The sequence below is a fragment of the Bos mutus genome, chromosome 16, assembly GCF_027580195.1.
Source record: "Bos mutus isolate GX-2022 chromosome 16, NWIPB_WYAK_1.1, whole genome shotgun sequence".
Lineage (NCBI taxonomy): Eukaryota > Metazoa > Chordata > Mammalia > Artiodactyla > Bovidae > Bos > Bos mutus.
Window position 1 is genome coordinate 2,765,667 of NC_091632.1, and position 24,282 is coordinate 2,789,948.

The window sequence follows — 24,282 nt, forward strand, 5'->3', positions numbered from 1 at the left end:
AGGCCAATTAGTATATTTCAGTCTGGCTCTAGGATGTCTCTAGGACTCCTTTTTTCCTGACAGCAACATTACCATCCTAAAGAAACTTGTTCAGGGTGATTTTTGGAATGACCGGGCACAGCCCCACTGAAACAGCTGGGGAGGGTGAGCGGCCTGGGATGCAAACCCAATGTTCGTTGAGTTGCAGCTGTCCCCATTTCCTGGGAACTGGTCTTCACCCCCTGGCTGCCCCTACCCCACCCCACCCCAGGGTACCCCAGGAACCCAGCTGGCAGGCTGCAAGCCCAAACCACGGCCTGAGGTTGGCAGGAGCTGGCCTGGCTTGGCCCGGGGTTAGCAGAAGGGACTTCCCAGGCCAGCCTGCCTCCAGCCTTTCCTTTCCTCGAGTTCTCTTTCCATCCCTCTCTCCTGTCTGTCCCTGGGCCTGGGAACAAAAGGGCCCCCTCTGGATACTGAGTGTCCCTCTCTAGAACAGCAAAGTGAGAGGGTGCCCACTGGAGAGAGGAGAGGCCTGGCAGGGCTGCCCAGTGGCCCCCAGCCCTTCTGAGCCCCAACCCTGTCTCCCGAGCCACCTGCTGTTTCACTCCGCACCTTCTGGCCACCTGGCCCTCTAGACTCTTTATCTCGTCACCTCTGTCTCCTTCTCTCTGTCACCACCATACCATAAGCCCGCTAACTGTCTCTGATCCCTTTGTCCAGGCCGTGCTGCATGGGGTGATAAGACAGGCCTTCCTCAAGCATACCCATCTCACTGGCAATATTTAGCAACCCCAGATCAAACACCTCAGGGATGGGGTCCAGGGACAGTCCAGCCGTGGGTCCCACAAAGAGCAGAAGGCAGCAGTTTCCTTAGGAAACTTGTGATGGAGCCAGCATTATCGGGAAGCAGTTGGAGCTCCCGGAACGCCAGCAGAGAGTCCACTAGGTTCTAGCGACTATAGCCGTTTGCTGCGCTTTCTATGTGCAAGGCTCTGCAGAACCTGGCCTCATTCATGCTCCCCTCTCAGCCCGGCGGGGTCTGTGGCCCAGCACCTGCCTTTTTACGCACACAAGTGTGTGTGCACACTCCTCCATGGGAAAGCAGCATGGCGTAGGGAACAAGTCAGCAGCCCCGGGCGGCGGTTAGGGATCTGTCCACTGCTTTCTAGCCCTCTCCTAACCGTCTCTGATCCCTCTCTGACCTTGGTTTCTTGTGAGTCACACGAGGCCCAGTTGCAAGGTCTAGCTCACAGCCTTGTCGTGTGCACCCAATGTCCTGGACGCTGTGAACAAGTGTCCTTGTTCTCATGCCCACCTAACGTTAGTTCTCCCTTCTTTCCCCATACCTTCCCACACTCCCGCCCCTCTCAGCTCACCGACCCCAGGTCAGGTGCCCCCAGGACTGTACTACAGGCTGCTTAACCACTCTCATCCTGGTTTTTCAAGACAGGAATGATAGTGTTTTTCCAGACAGCTTTAGGAGTAATACTTTAGGGTAATACTTTACCTTTTTGTACTCGGGGCATCTGTGCTTTACCAGAAAGTGGTGAGTGAGGAAGTGGCAATGCCAGGTCCGTGGAGTAGCTCAGAGGGGAGACCTTGAGGAGGGGACAGGGACCCTCTGCTACCCCTGAAGTCAGGCCACCCCGGAGGCTGCCCAGTCAGTCTTGTGCAGGGAAAGGAAGGGGAGAGAGCTGTCTGAGAGGCCTGTTGGCCTGCGAGGTGTGGGCATCTTCTCTGTGCCAGTACCAGGAGACGACCCAGCGGGAAGCAGGAAGCAGAAGCACGTGAAGCTCGGGGAGCAGGCCGGCCGTCCGTGCTGGAGGCCAGGGGTGCGGGGGGAGCAGGACGCTGGCTGGGGTGGGGACCCGAGCAGGCCTGCCCACAGCATGACCCCCTCTTGCTGCCCTTCTGGCGGCTCAGTCTCCCCTGTCTTCTCACACACAGCTCTGAGCTGGGAGTTGGCAGGGGTCACAATGGGTAGACTAGCCTGCAAACAAGAAAACGAAGAAATAACGACCCACTGCTATCAGCAGAGCCCTTCTGATAAGGGATTTAACCAAAGATGGAACGAGATGAAAACAGCGCCAACAGGGTCACAGGCAAGAACTCCTAGGAAAGGACAGTCTGAGGGGTCTTTTGAGGCCTCTCGCTTGTCGTCAGTGAGCTGGAAATGCAGGTCTTGACGTGTAAATACTGACTGTCACTAACCCCCTTGACCCTCCAGGTCTGGAGAGCCAGATGGAAGTGCCTAGGGCTCTCCAACTTCTCATAATCTGAGGTGCTTCCTCTACAAGCCCTCCCTTCCAGAACCTTCTTCTGCCCACTCTCCTCACCCCCCTGCCCCCACCTTAGCCTTTCAGACTGGCCCCAGAAAACACGAGGCTTCCTTCCTTTCTCGAGAGTCTGGTTGCTGGGCAGGTGCACCCGAAAGATCTCGACAAAGCCTCAGGCTTCCATGCAGTGTTCACTCACTCAGCAGCCTGCTCTGGGCTCCTCTGGGGAAAGCTCTCCACCCAGACACCGTTCCGTGGGGAAGGCTGAGGGCCTCGCTTCTGGACACTTGCTGGGCACGTAGAAGGGTCACCAGATTACCCAGATACCCAGGCTGAGGGCTTGGTTTGGGCAGCTTGGGCCTGGCGCCTGCAGAGGGCCCGGTGTGCCCTACACCTGTGTGTGGCGGGGGTCTGGCTGCCCTCCCGGGCCCACCTCCAGCCTCACATACGTGGCACAGCTCCCTGGAGATGCTCAGAACCAATTCACCCCACACCTTCCCTGAGAGGGATGGAGGTATCTTCGCATCATAATTGTTTATCAGCAAACAGTTTAAAGTAAATGATGCAAGATCACTTTTGTAAGTCCAATAATAGCAATTATGCTTTGTGAAGCGTCCCTCACATGGTTCTCACGGCCACCCTGCGCGGCAGGGACTATCACTGGAGGAGACCCAGACATCTTGCCCACAACCTATAGCTAATAAGCGAGAGAGCGCCACAGCTCCCCTCACCCTCGGACCAGAGGATGAGAGGAATGTCTCGGCTTCCCTGGGGACCTACCCAGCGAGTAGATGGGGCTGGGGGGGTCCTCACGCGAAGGGCTGCAGCCCCGTCCACTGACCTCACCCCCCACCCTGCAGCCTGGCCCAGTCGCTGTGGGCCCTCTTCACCTCCTCCCTGGCCATCTCCCTGGTGTTCGCCACCATCCCCTTCTGCCGGGACGTGGAGGTGCTGGCCTCCGTCATGGCACTGGCCGGCCTGGCCATGGGCTGCATCGACACCGTGGCCAACATGCAGCTGGTGAGGATCTACCAGAAGGACTCGGCCGTCTTCCTCCAGGTGAGCCCCCCGGCGGGCCTGGGGCTGGGGCGGGGCAGGGCGGGACTCAAAGGAGCTTCCTCAGCCCTCTCCGCGGGCCGAGTGTCCCTTCCTCACGGCCAGGACAGTGACCTGGAAAGAGCAGCAGGGTCAAGTTCAGAGTGACCACTTCCAGCTGGGCCATACTGGCTGTTATCTCTGGACTTGGATGTCTTCATCTCTAAAACGGGGTAATGACCATTGTGCTCAGAGAGTCACAGGAATCTAAGCGCTAATGAGAAAAGGCTCTTTGTAAATTGGGAAGAAGTGTGATGGAAGGACTTGCTGTTCTCTCGTCTCCTCCTGTGTTTCTTCTTACATCCTTCTCCTCCCTGTTGCCCAGGACTCTAGTCCAGCCCTTCCCTTTATCAAGCCTTCTTCCCTTTGGGGTGTTACCTGGTGGATTCTAGCATGCGGATAGCCCCAGCTGAGGGTTAAGCTTTGGGAAAGAAGGGAGGGAGGGAGAGGTTGGTCACTGTCACCAAGTTATCTCAAGCAGGAAGGTGGGGACAGGAACTTCACTCCTCACCCCTCCTGCCTCCCACCCGCTGCTGCTCCCAGGCAGGGGCTCCCCAGATGGGACACGCCGGGGGGTCATGCAAAGCCTGAGCCATGCCTTCACCACCCCCAATTCTCTTCCCCCGCAGGTTCTCCATTTCTTTGTGGGCTTTGGTGCACTGCTGAGCCCTCTCATCGCCGACCCTTTCCTGTCTGAGGCCAACTGCTTGCCTGCCAATAGCACAGCCAATGCCACCTCTGTGTTCCATGCCTCCAGGGTCCTGGGCCGCCAGCACCCTGAGGCCCAGCCTCGGTCCAACCGGACGCTGCCTGGGCTGCCCTCTCAGGACGGGGCAGGGACCCGTGTGTCCTATGCCTTCTGGATTATGGCCCTGATCAATGTGAGTGCCCCTGGGCAGGGTTGGGTGAGGGCTAGTTGACAGTTCCCTACCAGTCCATACCAGCTCCCAGTACAGATTCTTCCGTTTCTGAGAAATGGACTGGGGCTGAGATATGCCTTCAGGAAGATGGGAGAGCTGACCCCCAGAGATGAATCCTGACCACAAGGAGTGCAGGAGGTCACCTCTAAGGCCCTTCGGTTGTGGCATCCTGGGATTGCAATTCTCCAAGGAGGTAAACAGTGAGCAGGTTTAGCACCATCACATCAGGGTCAACTTCCAAGTCCTCAGAGCTCCCTTAAGGCAACCAGCTCTCCTCCTCCACGGGCAGGCGCAATGGACCCTGGGACAGAGCCCTGCAGAACACGCCAGGCTCCCCTCTGGGGTCCTCAGTCACTAGTGGGCTTCTCCTGTTCCTGCTATGAGGTGGGCCCCCGTGGAGGCTGGAGGATGGACAAAATGACCTCCAAGGGGCCCCACGTGATGTGGCTGCCCTGGTGGGGACAGAATAGGGAGACCACCGCATGGTGCCCGGGGCGGATCCCGGGGCTCTCTGCACCCCAGCTCGCATGCTCCTCTGCCAAGTCAGGGCTGACTCGCACTTGGCTGGAAACCCCCCGGGGCCCTGCAGCCTAGGTCAGCCCAGGCTGGGGCCAGAGGGAGAGGATGGGGAACCCCCACCAGCTCCTGGCCAGCTTAGGGCCGATGGCTGGAAGCAGCAGGGGCAGGCTCTGGGGTGGGGGTGGTCTGCCCCCATGGGGTGGAGGTGCAACAGGCCCTGGGGTGGGGGGTTGGAGGTGCAGCAGGCGCTGGGTTGGGGGGGGTGGAGGTGCAGCAGGCGCTGGGGCGGGGGTGGTCCGCCCGGCCATGGGGCGGAGGTGGAGCAGGCCCTGGGGTGGGGGGTTGGAGGTGCAGCAGGCGCTGGGGTCGGGGGGGTGGAAAATGGAGCAGGTGCTGGGGTGGGGGTGGTCCGCCCGGCCGTGGGGTGCAGGTGCAGCAGGCGCTGGGGTTGGGGGGTGGAGGTGCAGCAGGCGCTGGGGCGGGGGTGGTCCACCCGGCCATGGGGTGGAGGTGGAGCAGGCCCTGGGGTGGGGGGTTGGAGGTGCAGCAGGCGCTGGGGTCGGGGGGGTGGAGGTGGAGCAGGCGCTGGGGCGGGGGTGGTCCGTCTGGCCGTGGGATGGAGGTGCCTCATAGTTTATCAGCCTGATTTGGAGTCTGCTAGTCTTGTCACCCATCCCAAGGCAGGCAGGCCAGGCCTCAGAGTGGCGCCATACAGGTAGCATTGAAAGAGGCCTTTGAGGACACCCAGTCCCACTAAACAGTCAGACCGTCACTGGCTCCAGGGCCTGATAAAGGGGCCAGTAAGAGACTTGACCAGGCTGGAACCCTGACTTCCGGCACAAGCCCCTCCCAGCTGCCTTGTAATCAACTGCTCATTTCCCTTCTCTTTTGTAACTTTCCCTGTACCAGAGTCCTCACGGGAAGGCCTCAGAAGTGCACCCCTCTCCCTCTGCTCCTTCTGTTTTCTTCCCATGCCCATCATTGTTTGGGGAACAATGCAGCTTTGGGCCTTGTCCTCCAAGGGGGACCTAGGAAGGCAGAGTGCCCTGTCAGTACAATGTCAAGGCTGAGACTCTGGGACCAGGAGGCCGGAACGTCCAGCCAGCTTAAGCCTGAGGTCTGTTTTCTCTTGCTCCACGAGGTACAGACTGGAGGCACTTTGTTTGCTGCAGGATTTCCGGAGTTTTTCCATTGGTTTGTGTCTGAAGATAAACAGTCCACCCCAGAAGAGAATGGGCTAAGCATGCATGTGGGCAAATGCAAACACACAGGCCAGCCCACCTGGCATCCTCTGACCTTTAAAGTGGAGCCTCTCTTTCCTGAATGGGCTCCTAATAAAGACCCAGTGTGTTCCTGCTGGCAACATCAGCCAACCCTGGTGAAGTCCTTCCCACCACCCACCTCTCTGGAAAGCCCAGCCTGAGTGAGCACACCTCTTTTACAGCTGTTTCCCCTTGGCCTTCTCCCAGGCATTCTGCTGCCACAGGGCTCTGCATGTGGGTTTCCTGTTTCCCCCATCAGACTGGAGAGAGGGCTTCACCTCCCGCATCAGACCCAGGACTCCGGAGGCAAGGGCCATCTCCTCCATTCAGGCCCAGTTTATTGCTCTAATGCTGCTGGGGTGTGCCTGACTGACATTAATAAGTGGAAGGAGGCTTCCAAGGTGCCCCCAGGGAGGTGCCAGCACAGAGGTGGTGTTTAGGTGACTTGGGGAAATGCCTGTGTGAGCCAGCCTGTCTCCAGGCAAGGTAGAGGCTTGCCCAGCGCAGTGCCAGGCAGAAGCTGGCAGCTAGCTGATGTCTGCGCCAGCTTTGCCTGTGAGCCCCGAGGAGCCTATTGGTCCCTGGGACACTTCTACAGCTCCCTGGGCTTCTTCTTCTGAAGCAAAAGGAGCCGGGATGCAGTTACAGCAGGAAGGGCAGAGGTTAGACTTGACGAAGGACTTCCTGGCAGCAAGGGTGGTTAGACACAGGCAAGGCACCTGAGGGAGGCGGTGGAGGCAACTCCAGGAGAGGAGACATTTCTCATTGCTCTGGGGAGTTCGTAAAACCTAAGCGACTTAACACAAACATCAGTCAGCCTGACTCTGGGCTCTGCGTGCGTGTTGCTCGTAGCATGTATTTCTCAATCTAAAGGAGTCCCTGCCTCTGTTTACCTTGAGGGCAGTCCCTATGCTTTTGTGAGGTATATCACCCAGAACAGCCCCTGACATGGAGATAGCACTGGTCAGAATCAGGATGCCTAGGTGCCAGTCTAATTCTGCCTCAAGTCAGCTGTGTGGCCCGCACTAATGCTCTCAGACCTTCCCACTGCAGCAGGTTTAGACTAAGTGATAACTCTGAGCCTCAGGTGCCCCACCTGGAAAGTAGGTTTAATGATTTCCCCCAGCACGTTTTACAGAACTGTGATGAACAAAAGCCAAACTCCTTTCTAAAGCATCACATGCTCTACCAGCGTGAATGAGTGTGAGGGGCCATTTCCAGCCCTGCTCAGGACAAGGATGTTGGAAAGGAGTTTATCTCTTGCACGTCCTGTGCCAGCAGAGGCCCCATGTGAGTCCAAGCTTCGCGTGTGAGAAGCACCTGTCTCAGGGAAATGACTGCGGTTGAAGTCTGGCAGCAATTACAGCAAGCCTGCAGGGGTCGAGGCACTTCGCTATCTGAGCTGGGGTTGGCTCTGAGGGGACGCCCTGTGGAAGGAGCCGTCGTCTCCCAGGACCGTGCAGACCTTGGCCACACAGCCAGGCGGAGGGGGTGCAGCAGGCCTGGCTGGGAAACGGGCTGACTGGCGGGGCATGGGCTCTCCTGACCCTCTGCTCACCCCCAGCTCCCGGTGCCTTTGGCTGTGCTGCATCTGCTGTCCAAAGAGCGCCTGCTGGCCTGCTGCCCTCAGAGGAGGCCCCTGCTGCTGTCCGCGGACGAGCTCACCCTGGAGACACAGCCTCCTGAGAAGGAAGACGCATCCTCGCTGTCCCCCAAGTTCCACCCAGGTGGGGGCTCTAAGGAACCCTCAGGCTCAAGGCCCCGTTCCAAGGCTCCCCTGCTAAGCCCTTCCGCCCAGAGGGCGGACGTGGATCACAGGTGGTAATGGCTGGGAAAAAACCCTTGGCCCTGCTGGTCTCGGGGTGTGGGGAGGGGCAAGAGATGGAGCAAACGGGCCAGGAGGAGAGGACAGCAGCTCCCGCCCCCTCCCTGCCTCACCCTGGCAGTGTGACCTCAGGCACCCTGCCTGTGTGACCTCGGGCACGCTGCCTGGCCTCTTGGAGCCCTGCTTCCAACCGCCCTGCGAAACGGACGGGGGCTGTCCTCATGAGCCGTTGGAAGGTGGGAGGCAGGAAGTGGTCTCCTTTCTGCCAGAACTGAGACCTGTCCCCCATTCCTGTGTCCTGTCCAGGGCACGAGGACCTGTTCAGCTGCTGCCAGAGGAAGAACTTCAGAGGGGTCCCTTCTTCCTTCTTCGCCATCCACATCACAGCCGCCCTGGTCCTGTTCATGACCGACGGGCTGACGGTGAGCCTGCCCTCGGAGGGCGCCCCTCATGGGGCACCCCCTGAGCCTCAAGTCTGGGCATGTAGAGAGAAAGGAGGTGGATCAAGGTTTCCTAGAGACCGCACCTCTAGTACAGTCGATCCAAGTGTTTAAACCCAGTATAAGTCCCAGGGAAGAGCCTCTCTAGAACTGAATACAGCCTCTTGGAACTATGGTCTTCTGTGTCGTTCTGTTTTTATTTTCATGAACCCTGTGGATAGGAGACTCTGGTGTGTTACATTTTTTTCAAAGGGGCAGTGCCCGGTTCCCCCAGGTAGAGGTCATGCCATATAGATGCTAGGGCTTTCTGCTTCCTGGAACACATTCCAAGCCTCGGCCTCTCAAGCTGCGTGGTAAACAAGCTGCAGGCAGTGTCCGGGCCCAGCTAGCTGTTCGGGCCACCAGTGACCTCTGTTACTCTATTTACTGCCTTTCTCCAGAAACCTCTGCAGGATTAGATTAGGACCGTTTGCAGCAGCTGCTTGATTAACTGGTTGCCATATGAGGGACTCTCCAAAGAAAAGGCCCTAAAGGCCTAGATGACCTGGTAGAAAGTACTCGTGACAGAACTGGTTGACTTCCAACGCTCAGTGTGACCTTGGGCAAGTCACTTCCCTCCACCCTTTCATCTGTAAAATGAGATGCCTGTACACACCTTTTTTAGCTGCAGTACCCTTCCTTTAGCAAAAAACCTTCTGTGGAATCCTCCTAAACGGGGCATGTGGTGAAACTCTGCTCTGGCTGAGGGGGGCGGAGCCTGCCTGCCTGCCTGGACCCTGTGGGGCTCCTCTGGGGCCCAGACACGCCTTCCTGAGCCCCCGGCTCCCGCGGGCACCGTCTGCCCGCTGTGCCGCCCAGGTTCCAGCCTCAGCTCAGGCCTACAGGCGCCGGGTGGAGCAGGGCCGGTCCCCGCCGGCCCAGACCACGCCTGCCCGGCTGGGGACGCTGCAGGTGTGCTCAGCGGGACCCGTCTCCCCACAGGGCGCATACTCCGCCTTCGTGTACAGCTACGCGGTGGAGAAGCCGCTGTCCGTGGGACACAAGGTGGCCGGTTACCTCCCCAGCCTCTTCTGGGGCTTCATCACCCTGGGCCGGCTCATCTCCATTCCTGTCTCCTCCAGAGTGAAGCCAGCCACCATGGTTTTCATCAATGTGGTAAGCGGCCCCTTTCACTCCTTGGAGACCCAGAAGAACCGTTCACCCTGTGCCACAGCCCTGCCCCAGGACACCTTCTCAGACTGGACTGTGCCCCAGGTTGTGGGGTTGGGGGAGATGTCGGCGTACAAGGGTGGGAAAGAGATGCTGGGGTGGAAACTCAAGGCGTGAGGCCCACTTGCATGGTCTTGGAAAAGCCCTTTCCTCTCTCTGGGGCTCGGACTTTGTACCCACTGAAGAAAGAGGCTATGGGAAGTGACTGGTGCTGTGTCAGGAGCAGCTCCCTGCTGACAGCCTGCTGGATGAGGAGGGAAGCAGTGCTGACCTCGATCCTCCCTGGTTCACCCTGGTGCCCAGGGGGGTCAGAGTGCTGTGGCCGGCAGAGGCACCATCTCGGGGATGGCGCCTGGGAATCTGCATCTTGCAGCTCTCCCAAAGTGGCACGTAGAATGACCTTCAAGGAGCTAGTCTCTCTGGAGGTCTGGGCCTGAGAGGTGGTTAAAACTTTTCGTCCTGATGTGTATCCCTGCCACCACCTATGACAAAGGGTCCAGATTACAGATTCCTATAAGGTGGTTTAGCCCAACTTCTGACCAGGGCTCAAATCACCTCTATAATACCGCTTCCAAGGGGCCCCAAAGTCTGTCTAAACACCCCTAGTGAATGGAAACTCACCACCTCTCCAAGAAGTCCAATCCACTGTCAGAATGTACTTTCTTGAGTTTCTAGAGAAGAGAGGGTTGGGAAATAATGTAGAGGCTCTTGCCTGGAGAATTCCCATGGACAGAGGAGCCTGGCAGGCTACAGTCCATGGGGTTGCAAGAGTCGGACACGACTGTGTGACTAAACCACCACCACCACCACCACCATAGAGGCCAAAGGTCATGAGCCCCAAGAAAGGCCCTTGGATTCGGCCTTGTGCTGACTGATAACTTAAAAGAAAGAACTTTTGTTCAATGTAGCTGGGAGGTGGGGGTGGCGTAGAAGCCAACCTCAAGGAGTTGAGAGTGGGAATTCCCTGGTGGTGCGGGTTAGTGGTGAGGACTCATTGCTTCTACTGCAGAGGGCATGGATTTGATGGGGGCTGAGAGCAGGGAAGGGAAGGGAGAGGGAGAGAAGGAAGTAGACGTGTGAGGATTACAAATATGTCTGAGCTGAACAGGCTTGTTTGACAAGAGTTGGGTGTTGTGGGTGCGTTTGCAGGCAGAGGAGAAAGGGAGGGAAGCCTGTGACGACACCGTGTCAGAGGGAATGCGAATGGGGAGGCCGGGGAGAGGCGAGGGGCTGGAGGGCAGCGTGCTAAGCTCAGGAAGAAGAGGTCCAGTTCTGTGGAGGGGGGTGGAGCAATGCAGGTCCCCCCGGGGGAGAAGATGAAGGTACAGAGGCTGCTGGTGGCCTGGCTCTCCAGCACACGAGGCCAGATGCTTAAAGACAGAGTGACTCTGGGTTTGGGAGAAAGCAGGAAGTTGGAAGCCTCCACAGGACTCAGGCACTGGCAATAAACTCACCCAGGGTGCTGGATTTAAAGAGGAAAATCAGATTCCTCAGTCCAGCTCAGACTTGGTGAATCTGAATGTCCAGGGGTAGGGGCTAGCAATCTATATGGTCAACAGACACCCGGGGGTGGGGGTCGGAGTTGGCAGGGGCGGTGTTCCCGTCTGTCATCAAGAAGTTTGGAAAAACACTATCCTACAGCAAGTGATTCCCAAATACATTAGCCCCCTCACCCCTGCTGAGGTGCTTTTGGAATATACAGATTCCTGGGCCCCGGCCCCGGGGAGTGGGGGAGGAGTGGAGTGGAACCCGGGTGTCTAAGTTGTTTTTAAGCTCTTCAGGTACTTTTCTTGGGCAGGTTGCTGGGACCATAGCTGAACCGCCCTGAACAGGCTGCAGCTGCCAAGTCTCAAATTCACCGCGGTTTCTTCCCAGATTCCGCTCCGTTTTAAATTAAGGGTTATTCTGCTCTTGATGTTCTCCTGGATCTCAGCAGTCACTCACGGGTTGATGAGCACACACGCTCTGTGCGGGGCCCTGTAGGGAACGGCTGGGCTGCCGCGTTCTCTAAGAGGAGCTCTCTGTGTTTAGGGCGCTTCCAGTTGGCTAGGGAAGAGGATGGGGAGAGGGAGTCTGTGTCCTGGCTGGAAGGCAAGGCGAGGGTGAGGGGCTGGTAGGCAGCTGGGGAGCGGGCTGAGCGCCAGTCTGCTCCCCGGCTGGCGGGCGGGGCACGCCGAGTAGGGGCGGAGTTGCTAATTTGCCCTGGCATCCTGCGTCTTCTGTCAATCAGGCTAAAATAAGAGAGTGACGTGGGATTTGTTGTTGTTGTTGCCACACCTCGCAACATGTGGGATCTTAGTTCCCCATCCAGGGATCAAACACACCCCCCACCCCCCATTCCCCCCACCCCCGCCCCGGCGATGGAAGCTCAGGTTCTGAACCGCTGGACCGCCAGCGAAGTCCTGAGTTAGGTGTTTTTCAAACGTGCCAAGTGTAGCGATTCTCAGGTGACTCTTGGAGGCCTGGTGCAAGCGGAGGGGAGCAGGAGAACGCCCCTTAAGCTTGCGCGGCAGGCCGTCCGCGAGATGCCGGGGCTCCTCGCCCTCCTCTCTCCGGGTCTCTCCTGTCCTCCGCGTTCTCCTTCCTTGGCAGACGCCAGCTGGGGAAGGTGCAGTTCCCGCGCACTCCACAGGGCCGTGCCCTAGTCACACAGCCCGCCAGGGGCCAGGAGGCGTTTCTCACGTCTGGAGACGGACAGGCTTTCCTTTCTCAGCGGCCACCCAGCTGCCCCCAGCTCCTCAGCGCCCCCTTCTCTGCTGTGACAGGTCGGCGTGGTGGCGACGTTCCTGGTGCTTCTTGTTTTCTCGCATAACGTGGTCTTCCTGTTCGTGGGGACGGCCAGCCTGGGTCTGTCCCTCAGCAGCACCTTCCCCAGCATGCTGGCCTACACCGAGGACGTGCTGCAGTACAGAGGTGAGCCCCTCCTTCCTCCGCCTTCACCCTCTCCCTGGGGCCTTCCAGCCAGAAGGTCCCCGCCCACCTCCTCACTGCCTGAATGTGGGAAAGGCTCATAAACCGTGTTGTTCCGACCAGCATGGCCCCCTTCTTTCAACATATGGTGGTGGATGGTGAGATTTCAGACTACAGACCAGCAGTGAGCACCTCTTCCCCATCTTCTTTTTCCCCATAGTGGTTGGTGGTGGTGGTGGTTTAGTCGCTCAGTCCACTCTGTGTGACCTGGACTGTAGCCTGCCAGGCTCCTCTGTCCATGGGATTTTCCAGGCAAGAATACTGGAGTGGACTGCCATTTCCTTCTCCAGGGGATCTTCCTGACCCAGGGATCGAACCCAAGTCTCCTGCATTGCAGGCAGATTCGTTACCAACCGAGCATGTTACACAGCTGGCATTTTGTGTAACATGCATGTGCTGGAAATTCCAAGTTCAAGGAAAAGCAAATATGCATGGGAGGAATTATAGCACAGGGAAAGGGTTTTATAACTCATCAGTAAAAGTAGCTCCTTGCTTTGTTTTCTTGTGGATGTTGTTGGAAACAGAGGATTGGAACAATGACTCCACATCTGATTCAGGGTTGTGACATGGCTTCTTTGAAAACCTCTGATTCTCTGAACTAATCTTCCCTTTCTGTAGCTTCCCAAGTGTGCATAGCAAAGATCTTTTTCAGAAAAACAAGTTAATTAAAAATAATTATGTTTTGAACATTTAATGTTACCCTCAGACACAATCAGAGATTCCCTAGAGTGTTGGAAAACCACCACTAAAGATGAGTGATTTCTTTGGAGCAGGAGTGGGGGCAGTTGGTGTCTGGGGGGCTGGGGTGTGGGGCAAGACGGGATCAGAGCAATTAGTGCTACAGCCCACCCATCCGCTGAGCTGATCCTGAGACCAGGATCCTTGAAATCCCAAACTTCAAAGAAGTAAATGAAGGAATGAGCTGATGTGGGTATCACACGTCACCTAGTATATCTTAAGAGGTTAAAGGGATCAACAAATGTTAGAGTTTAATGATAATAACAATGTTATGTTGGTTGGTTCTGCTGCAGATAATCACTCAATCCCTCCTCTTTTCTCACCATCCTTGCCTTGGTTCAGGCCTTTATCAACCTCTCACCTGCTTGGAATAGTTAATGGAGCCCACCTTTTCGTGATTTCTGATCACCCCCATCCGTGCCGTGGCAGCTCTTGGCTTGTCTCCTGGCCTTCCGATTTGCCTTCATCAGAGGTTCTCAATGTGGTTCCACATTCAAATCACCCAGAGCCCTTGTAAACAGAGCCTGGGTTTCATCTCCACACAGTCTGATGTACTCGAGCTGCCGGGTGATGGTAACGTGTAGTCAGGGTGAGGGCCACTTCCTGGGCCACCACGCTCTGCAGATGCAGAGGGACCACTTGGAAATGCAGAGCTGCTCACAGTCCTCACGCCTTCCTCCGGAGCTCTCTCCCTTTCTGCAGCCGCCCTGCCTGCTTCCCCTCAGAGGCTGCCTCATTCAATCACCCGCCATCCCGACGGCACAAAACCCTGCCATCCCCCGATGGCACAAAACCCGCTGTCTATCTCCACCGTTTGCTGCAGTGGGGACCCTCGCCTGGAACGCCCTCTCATCTGCCTGCTGGTGCCCCCACCTTCACACCCTCAGGAGCCTCTCTGACCCCACTGGGAAGGCAAGCCCCCTCCTTGTCCCCGCCCCGTCTCGCCTGTCGGTCCCACCTCGAGACCTTCATCCTAACATTATCTGCTGCTTCTCGACATGCACCCTAAGTGCACCAGCAAGGGACGGAGGCAAGAAGGCTGCTTTGAGGTCAGCAGCAGACCTGAAGGTCCGCCTTGCCTCCCTACCTTCTGGCTTTGTCACCTTGTGCAATTCATCTTCCTCCCCCCTTCCTTTTAGGGTTGTTCTGTGCGTTAGAGGGCACGCAAAGCTCCTGACTCAGCAGCGTAAGGTGCTCACAGGTGCTCAGTATAGGTGTTAACTCGGATGAGTCACCTGAGTGCCCTCAGGGTTTAGCACAGTACCTGCTGCATAGACGGTACTGAGAGGTTTCTGATTGTCTGAGGAGAGCAGACACTCACACGGGTGCTAGGGACCATCTAGAGACAGGCTCACGGAGGGGACAGAGGACTGAGCTGGCCCAGGGTGGGTCAAGTCACAAGAGCAAGGGCGTGCTGGGGAAGGGAGGGGCAGGGCAGTGGGCAGTGTGAGAGCGAAGGCTGAGACGGGGGGACACCTACGTGGGAAGAACGGGGGCCTGGAATGCCGGAGGAGATGATGCTGATCTCTGAGTGTCTAGAATATGTTGGTGCTGGCGACAGGCAGTGATACAGGCCGCTGAACTAAAATTCAAGGTGCGGCCTCTCTAGTGGGCTTCCAGTCTGTGAGGGAGGCTGCCTGGCAGCCAGGGCGGGCGGAGGGGGCGCTACATGAGAGCCGGGAGCAGGGGACAGAGGGAGCACAGAGGAACAGCAGCTAATCCAGGTTCAGGGCTGGGGGAGATGATAATGAAGGCAGTCTCCAATGACGAATGAATTTTCCAGACCAAGAGGAGGAGGAGGAGTGTTCAGGAGAGGGTGAAGGCGCGTGTCAGAAGCTGGCTATGAGCGTGTGTGCAGATTAGCAGACTCAGGAGTCTCTCCTGGCAGGAAGGTGGATTGTGAGCAGACAGTGTGACAGTCTGAGCTTGCAGTGGGGCAGGTGATGAGGGCCCATGCAAGCCACATTAAAGCATCTGCCCTGACCCTGACGGCAGGGTGAGTGAGGGTTTAAGCAGAGAACCGGCATGGTGTTGAGGCTTTACTGTGGGCAGCGCTGTGCTGAGCGCTCACATGTGTTTGCGTCAGGGTTATCCACACAACAGCCCTGAGGAGATCCCATGCCCGTTTTACCAAAGAGACGGGGAAGGAATTGCCTGAGGTCTTGTAGTAAGTAGGTGGTGGAGCAGGCTTAGAACCCAGGTCTGACTCTGAAGCTTGGGCTCTGAAGGTCTGTGCCACGTGGCCAGGTTGATCAGAAGCTGGCTGATTAGTGCAATGCCAGGGAGTGAGGCCTGCCTGGCAGAGGAGAGAGGGAATCTTCCTGGAAAAGTAGTTGGTGTTCACAATGGGAAGGGCCCTGAATGCCAGGCTAAGCAACTTGGAATAAATGCTGAAGATAATCGTGAGTAACTGAAGGTTTCAGAACAGGGAAATAATATAATGGCAGACCCAAGCATGGTGAAGGGCTCACATCTGAGAAACCTCAGGAGTCCACCTGGATTATGCCAGCGGATATGTCTCCTTAACTTGCCATCACTAAGCCCCATCCTTCTCTCCTGCTCAGGCTGTGCGACCACAGTGCTGGTGACAGGCGCGGGCATTGGAGAGATGGTCCTCCAGATGCTGGTCGGCTCGGTATGTCGGGAGACCCAGGGCGGGGGGATGAGGGGCGTGGCCCTCCAGGCAGTGAGAAGATGTGGCCAGCCCCTCCTGAACCCGGCTGTCCCTTCCCCGGGCCTCCCGCACGGCAGGCAGGGCCCCACTCCGTCTGTGTCGCCTGTTTCCGCTTCTGAGCCACCCCTGGAAGCTGAGCCTCCAAATGCGGGAGTGGAGATGTGAAGGGCCACGAGGCATGGTCCAAAGCAAACACAAGCCGTGTCTGGGAGCGGGGCCAGGGGCCCCGTGGGAACGTTTAACTCTCAGAGCCCGGGACAGGCTTGGGCTGCAGGCCCAAGAATGGAGTTCCTTTCCATCCCCCTAACCCCCCATTCCCTGCCCTACCTCTCCTCACCTCTGGCTACCCTACAAAGGGCCCAGTTTTCCTGCACGACTCCTGCCTGATCAAGGGCCAAGTCGCCCAGTTCTCTTCAAACATACCCACGTTTCATTTGTTCAGCAGGGGAAAAAAAAAACCCATCTGCTTTTTAGGGTAGACTATAATGTAGATATTGTGATGCTTGTTTTTAGAGAGGATACTGAAACTCAGAAATTAAGCGACTTGCCCTCAGTCACACTTCTAATAACCAACAGAGATGATGTCCAGAGTTAGGCCTTTCAGTCCCTGAAACCCCTCTAACCACTGCTTGATTCTCCTCTCCCTTCGCTCTGCTGGACCAGGGGACGAGCGCTCCCTTAGGACACCCTCTGCGTCGAAATGAGGTGGCACCTGGGCTTCACCACAGTGGAATCTAGTGCAGGAAGACATGAGGGGTACAGAGGAAACGTGCTAAGTGCTAAAGCTGGGGATGGGCCCATGGGAACTCCATGAAACACACTGGCGTATGTTTTACATTTTCCATAATAAAAGGATATATATATGTACATATATACACACCTTCTCTGCAGAGTTCTGCTCAGGGCCTGTGGGTACAGAAACACCTAATATGACTGGAGTTTTAAGGAAGAGATGGAGATTTTCAAAGCGTCCAGGACATAGGGCTGAAAGGGACTGCAGGGGTCAGCGGGTCCAACCGCTGCTGCACAGCAGGATTTCTGCTACCTCCAGAAACATAACCTTGAAACGAGGCCAAGATGTCCCTCCTACCTGTGTTTCTGTCTATAGGTGTGGCGGGCCTGAACTTGACTGAAAAACCTGCCACGGCCTGAGAAGGCGCTTCCTCCAATACATCTTCATGTGAGGTTTTGATGGCCTGTATCTCTGTGTTTTCCCCTTTGGCAGATATTCCAGGCTCAGGGCAGCTATAGTTTCCTGGTCTGTGGTGTGATCTTTGGTGGCTTGGCTTTTACCTTCTATATCTTGCTCCTGTTTTTCCACAGGATGCACCCTGGACTCTCATCAGGTAAGGAAAGAATCTATTTCTACACAAGAGGAGGAAAAGAGAGCAGGGGGGTGTGTGGGAGATGCCGTGGATCTTAGCACGCCACAAATGATGTTCTGTTCCAAGTAAAATGCAAGGAAATGTTTATTTTTCTACAGCTTCCTTTCCCCCTTCCTGCTTTGCCCTGCGATTGTCCGCTCTGGGCTCCCAGGGCTGGAGGGAGCGGGAGAGGCTGACTCACGGCTTCTCCATCAGGAGCGGGCCATGGTCTGTGACCTGGCTTCCTGCATCCCACCAGGCCCGGGGACCATGGGCCAAGAATCGCTTTCCAGCCTGGGCCGAGCACTGAGAGGCAGAGCCTGTCTCCTTGGCTGGAACTTGGCCCAGAAGCCTAATTGGTCATCTCTTTGCAGTTTGGGATTTGACTCCAGTCCAACTCTCTTTCTCAAAAAGAAGTCCTCAGGCCAAGTGGCACAGAAAAGCTTGTTCAGGACAGAGGCACCCCCTAAGAATAGTCTCGCTCCTGGAGCCCCCAGGCAGGGGAAGTCCCAAAGCTATTTTCACAACCCTGAAACCTCACTTGCCTTTCCACCCAGCGCTCTCAAAATCCCAGCAACTGAACCAGCTGTGCATGTAGCCAATTCTTAAGAGAAGGTGCCCAGGCAAACCCTCCTCCTCATTAGTGAAAGCAAAATACCCCTCACAAAGACTGAAGGGCCACAGCCTCAGCCCTGTCCCTCAGTAGGTGGACATACGCTCCCTTTAAACATCAGTGTGAGGGCCCCAGTCAGCACCCGCTGCAGCCTTGAGCCGGAGGTGGTAGGACCCGTGTGGTCCAGTCCAACCTTAGGCACGGTGCCTTCAGTTAAGCCACCGTTCAAGAAAGATTTGCTGAATATCCAAGGAGTAACACTTAAGGAGTTCCCTGTTCACAAAAGACAAAAAAGAAGTATATATTTCCCAAGCCCTAGACACTAGTCTCAACAAACTGCCTCCACCAACTAGCTTGCCAGAATTAGTAGGTCTAACTTTCCACTTGGCTCCCTGATGTGAGCCAGTGAATAGCAGGGAAATAAAAAGCCTGGGTAAGGTCTTGGAGTAAATAAGGGCTAATCAGAGCTGCTGCAACGTGCTACCTGTCTTCTCTCTCTGGTAGGTCCTACTCGAGACAAAGCACTTGGAATGGAGAGCCTGGAGAGCTACCAGAGGTAGAGCTAGGAGGCGGAGGCAGGTGAAGACGTCTAGTCTCCTGAGCAGCAGCTCAGCTCAAAGGGCTGAAGAACCCAGGGTGGCAGCAGAGGCACCTCTCGACTCTTTGGTTCTCATCTTCACTGATACTGGGTGGGGTAAAAGAAATTAAATTGAGTTCTGTACCCGGACCTCCCTGGGCAAATCATTAGATGTTTACCTGGCTGTTCAAGTTGCTCTCCTCTTCCCTGGCTCAGACTTTTGGTGAGAGTGAGTCAAGATACTCAGCTGGAAAGGAAGATAACGAGACACTTCATCCATTGGCCACCTTCTGCATGAACCACACCCTGAGTTTGAAGATCACTCTTGGTTGAAGTTTGAAAAAATAAGTTGAAATTATAAAGAGCAATGATCATTGCTATATATAGACAGATTTTAAGTTAATCAAAACAAACCCCAGGTTATTCCTTGGCATGCTCAAAGGACTGTGCTTTTACTTATTAATCGTCCAAAATCCCTCCAACCCCTGCTATCAGTAGTTCATCTATAGTCTAAAACATCGAAAGGAAAGTTGAATCTTGCTACCTTTGGGACACTAATTCAGCGGTATGCTGGGCTAGCTCATACCAGCTTATAAAAGCCAATTGTTAAGTTTTCATTTTGAGAGCTACTTGTTAAACATAGCTATTATTTAAAATTAGAGAAATTTATTGCCTTTGTTTTTTAATGTAATTTATAACTACTCAGATGGTAATGGAGAAGGAAATGGCAAGCCACTCCAGTATTCGTGCCTGGAGAATCTCATGGACAGAGGAGCCTGGCAGGCTACAGTCCATAGGGTCGCACAGAGTTGGACACAACTGCAGTGACTTTGCACGCACGCACTCAGATGGTAAAGGATCTGCCTGCAATGCAGGAGGCTCGAGTTCAATCCCTGGGTCAGAAGCATCCCTGGAGAGTGGAATGGCAACCCACTCCAGCATTCTTGCCTGGAGAATTCCATGGACAGAGGAGCCTGGCAGGCTACGATCCATGGGGTTGCAAAGAGTCAGACATAACTGAGCAACTAACACTTTCACTCAAAAGATATCATTTCTTAATTTTTTTATACCTATGCTCTTGAGGCTTATTTATTGTACCTGCAGGGTAGAAATACTATATAAAGGTATCCTTCGGTGTATATCTTTCCAATTCCACTTTCAGTGATAACAGGTTAGTGGCTTGAGATCAGCCATGGTGAGAGTATTTATGGTGAGAAATTGGCAAAATCATGACTTTATTGTCTCCTTGGAGAATCATCTGATAAACATTTATCAGCATACCACTGCTAATCACCAATGCTAATTGGTCCAGAAGCTGTCTGAGAGAATGGGATGGAGCTTCTGCTTTTCTTACTGACATTGAATAGCTTAGCAAAAGGTGCAGAAACAGTACTAAGAATTTCTCAAAAAATATCTAATTTAAACTGTACATCTTCCATAGGGGAAAAAAACTATACCACGTCAGAGTTCTTTTCTTTAACAAAACCTGGACGACTGAACACCTTGAGCTGTGCAGTATAGTGAAAGCAGTTCAGTCAAGGAGTACCAACTCTTGTCCAGATCAAGTCCTGCAGTCACAGAGAATGCAGACTCAGCAACCTGGAGGAGCTCGGAGCGCGCAGACTTCTGGAAGCAGTGAAACCGCCGCCACAGGGGCTCTCTGTTAGTTTACCTGCACTTCCTCTGTGTAAATACAAATGTATGCATATAAATATGCAGAATAAGTGGGTCATGGCTCTCAATAACCTGTCCAGGTGGAGCATTTACCTGCCCCACACTAAAAGGCTTATCCTGGAACCATAAGCATGGTCATGTAAGCCAGCTCCATCTGCCCTCCGCGTGGTGATGAAAACCTGGCTAGAGAGAGAATCCTGGTTCAAGCCCTGGCCTCAACTTGTGGACGTGTGGCCCTGCACAGATCACTGAGGCCCTTCCAGCCTTGCTTTCTGTACCTGTAAAGTGGTATTTCTAAAAGAACACTACCCTACCTCAAAGGAATTCCGAAAGAATTAAGTAAATTTGTGTAAAGCAATTATATGCCTGACATAGAAATTTGCTTAAAAATGGTGAGCCATTTTTATTTTGAAAACCCCCTCATTAGCAGCTTAGAAACTGTTCATATGTTTGGTATGTATTTACTGTAAATCAAAAGATTCAAAATCTTTTGAAAGCTGGTGGCCTAGGGGTATAGTTTTAACTATGTCCATAAATACTTATTTTATGACAGCCAAATTTATGTACGTGCAATCTAACCTTACTGAGTGACTGACCTGGGGAAGAAGAAAGCAGCTATATTTTCCTTGTGTTTTTCCAAGAAAACATCCTTTTCATACAGATTTAGAAGAATCAATGGTTATATCTAAGGTGATCATGATTAAATTTGTGAATATAAAAAACAAGACTGAAACCAATCTAAGAGTATCTTTCCTAAAATAAAATATTTTAAATTTAATAAGCCTGTTGTCCATTATGGACAATCGATCCTTTTATATACGCTCAAAGGCAAATGGGGGCTTCTCAAGTGGCTTGGTGGTAAAGAATCTTCCTGCCAACGCAGGAGCCGCAGGAGACATAAGTTCAATCCCTGGGTCGGGAAGATCCCCTGGAGGAGAAAATGGCAACCCACTCCAGTATTCTTGCCTGGAGAGTCCATGGACAGAGGAGCCTGGTGGGCTCCAGTCGACAGGGTCGTAAAGAGTTGGACATGACTGAGCGCGCACACAGAAACAAACGATCCAATGCTCCCTGAAGACGGGTCTCTCCTGACGTGGGTCTCTCTCAGCCATACACGTGGCTGATAGTTTAGAAGTAAAATTCTCAGAGCGGGGACTGAAAACCACTCTTCCCTCTTACACAGACGCAGAATAAGGAGAGACCGAAGGCTTTTATACCACACTTCCGTTATCAGGTACAGAGAAAGCGGGGCTTTCTTCCTGATCTTCTTTGGTGGGTTTTGACATTTCAGAGTGCTGTGGAATTATCCTGTTCCTACATTTCCTTCTGCTACTTGGAATCGAACCCATCAGTACACCAGATTCGCAAAAGGAAGACACAGTGACTAAAGTCTTTTAGATCATTCATTCATTCATTTTAAAAAGATTTGCTGGTCACCTACTAGGTTTAAGGCACTGATCTAGGTGCAGATACAGCAAAGAATTAGAAGTCCCTGCCTTGCAAAGACAGTACACGGAGAAATAACATGCCACGGGATGAGTGACAACCGAGTGCCACAGAGAAAAATAAAGTAGGAAAGGGGGATGCGAAGACGGCATGTAAAGAGAGGCTCCAGATAGCCTTTTTAAAGAGGTGGCATTTATGAAGAAACCAGAAAGAAAGACACGATCAAGCACCCGGGGAAGATCCTGTCAGGCAGGGCACACAGTGTGTGCAGAGGCCTTGGACCCTTAGACTGAGTACGCTTGAAGAATCTGAGGGCCAGCAAGCAGGCCAGTGTGGCTGAGTGCGGTGAGGAAGGCGGAAGAGTGGCAGGAAGTAACTCAGGGTGGGAGTTGGGGGCTAGATCATATAAGCCATGGTAGGAATGTGGTTTTTTTTTGTCACGTGACCGTTATTGGGAGAGTTCCAGGCAGGCAAGTTTCATGATCTGATTTACGTGTTTAAATGTGATACTCTGGTGGCTGTGTGAAGAGACTGTGGAACAAGGATAAAACTGGGGACACCAGAAACGGTACAGCTGCAGTCAACTACGTAAGTCAGGTGGTGATGGTTTGGACAATGTTGGTAGCATCAGAAGTGGTGAAAGTGATTGGGTTAAAGTGTATTTTGAAAGTCAAACTCAAAATATGCTGATAAATCAGGTTGGGGGCATGAAAGAAAGGTGGGAATCAAGGATAACCCCAAGGCATTTGACTTGTGTAATGGGCATGTGATGACGCCATTTAACACTGAAGACAAGGGGGTTGCTCAACAGTTGTCTCAGGATAGTTCTTTTATGATGCAATCTTGGATGTCAAGAATGCTGATAGATATCAAATCTAGAGCTTAAAAGTCAAGCCTGAAGGTATAAATTTCACGGTCACCTATATATAGGTGACCGTGAAATTTATACCTTCAGGTATATATAGGATTATATATATATATATATTTGCTATGTTTATATATATATATAGGATATATATATCTTATATATATATTTATTTGCTATATATAATATATATATAGGATATATATATATAGGACCTATATATATATATATATATATATATATATATATATATGGATTGTTTAAAGCCATGGGACGGAATGAGATCTTCCAGGGAGGAATGTAGAGCTCGAAGGTTGAGCCCTGGGATTCTGTAACACGGAGAGGTTTGGGAAAAAAAAAAAAAGAACAGGATCCAGCAGAGCAAATAAGAGAAGCCACAGAAGCAGGAGGAAGTTCAGGAGAGAATGTGGTTTCCTGGAAGGCATGTGAAGAGTATCCCGAGGAGGAAGTAACCAGCGCTGCCACAAGGTCCCACGTGGACTGAACACCAGGCACTGGATTTGGCAATACCGAAGGTGACCTTGACTAGAGAGGGTTTCCTATCAAATGATGGTGTATTCAAAACATATGAGAATCCTGAAATCAAGTCTGATGTCTCAGGAACCCCCCTGACACCAGTGCTTGCCACCTAACCTTGCACAGCTGCTAGAAATTACTGTTCCTGTTTCATTTTTCATTATATAATGCCCTCTTACTATAAAATTATTCCAAATGAAGTCAACTTCATGCGCTCCCTTCATGGTAACATGGTGTATTCCAATAAGTGCAGTACTTTGTACTGACAATCAATATGAAATCTTACAACTGTTAATGATTCTCTCCTACCTAATAATCCCACCTGGAAAATTACCCAATATTAGGATATTTGTTTATCACTAGATTGCATCTCTGAAATACAAAGTAATTATAAAATCAACATTATGGCTCTCAAAAGAGGGTGTGTCAGCAGTCAGAGAGGTTAGAAGTGGTGGATTAAGCAAGCTTTTTTCCTAAAGGACTCCTTAGAGCTTTTAGTATTCTAAAAGGCTTTCTGACTCGCCAAGAGGTGAAGACCCAATTTCCCAAACTTATTCGCCCTCATGGGACTACCATTCTAGGTACCAGAACGTTGGTCTAGGAGAATCCAGCAGGCCTTACTAGTAGGTACCACCCCCTGTGCTGAGGGAACACTGCCCACCGTCTGAAGGGGTCTCACCAGGGCTGCCATGCCCCTCGGAGCAGTGTGTTCCTCTGACTTTCATCTGGACACATCAAACAGACCTCCAATGTGATTTTACACCTATTAACCCCACCTGCACCCATGTTTATCAGAACAGTTCTAAAAAGGCCTAATTTCATTTGCTAAATGAACTGAAGTCTCTAGTTTCTAATTTGAAAAACTATGTGAAGAAACAGTGCCTAGAGTGGAAATAAGCAAAAGCTGCTATTTACAAAGGACTAAAACAAAAAAGTCTGATTAAAATTTAAATACTTCTTTAAAATGTAACTATGAAAAATGAACTATGGACGGAGGTTCATGACATTGTACAGGAGACAGGGAGCAAGACCATCCCCAAGAAAAAGAAATGCAAAAAAGCAAAGTGGCTGTCTGAGGAGGCCTTACAAATAGCTGTGAAAAGAAGTGAAAAGCAAAGGAGAAAAGGAAAGATATACCCATCTGAATGCAGAGTTCCAAAGAATAGCAAGGAGAGATAAGAAAGCCTTCCTCAGCGATCACTGCAAAGAAATAGAGGAAAACAACAGAATGGGAAAGACTAGAGATCTCTTCAAGAAAATTAGAGATACCAAGGGAACATTTCATGCAAAGATGGGCTC

General features: G+C 53.1%; 1 protein-coding gene across 1 annotated transcript in view; it reads left to right on the forward strand.

Moving 5' to 3' along the window:
* Positions 1–18,610, forward strand: part of MFSD4A (major facilitator superfamily domain containing 4A) — a 25,584-nt gene extending 6,974 nt beyond the window's left edge. The window contains exons 2-10 of the mRNA XM_005909659.3: positions 3,116–3,314; positions 3,980–4,231; positions 7,616–7,778; positions 8,183–8,298; positions 9,298–9,471; positions 12,291–12,438; positions 15,798–15,868; positions 17,133–17,253; positions 18,389–18,610. Coding sequence (XP_005909721.1) covers positions 3,116–3,314; positions 3,980–4,231; positions 7,616–7,778; positions 8,183–8,298; positions 9,298–9,471; positions 12,291–12,438; positions 15,798–15,868; positions 17,133–17,253; positions 18,389–18,444 — 1,300 coding nt within the window. The 3' untranslated portion in view covers positions 18,445–18,610. The remainder of the gene's footprint in view (positions 1–3,115; positions 3,315–3,979; positions 4,232–7,615; positions 7,779–8,182; positions 8,299–9,297; positions 9,472–12,290; positions 12,439–15,797; positions 15,869–17,132; positions 17,254–18,388) is intronic.
* Positions 18,611–24,282: the final 5,672 nt, after the last annotated feature.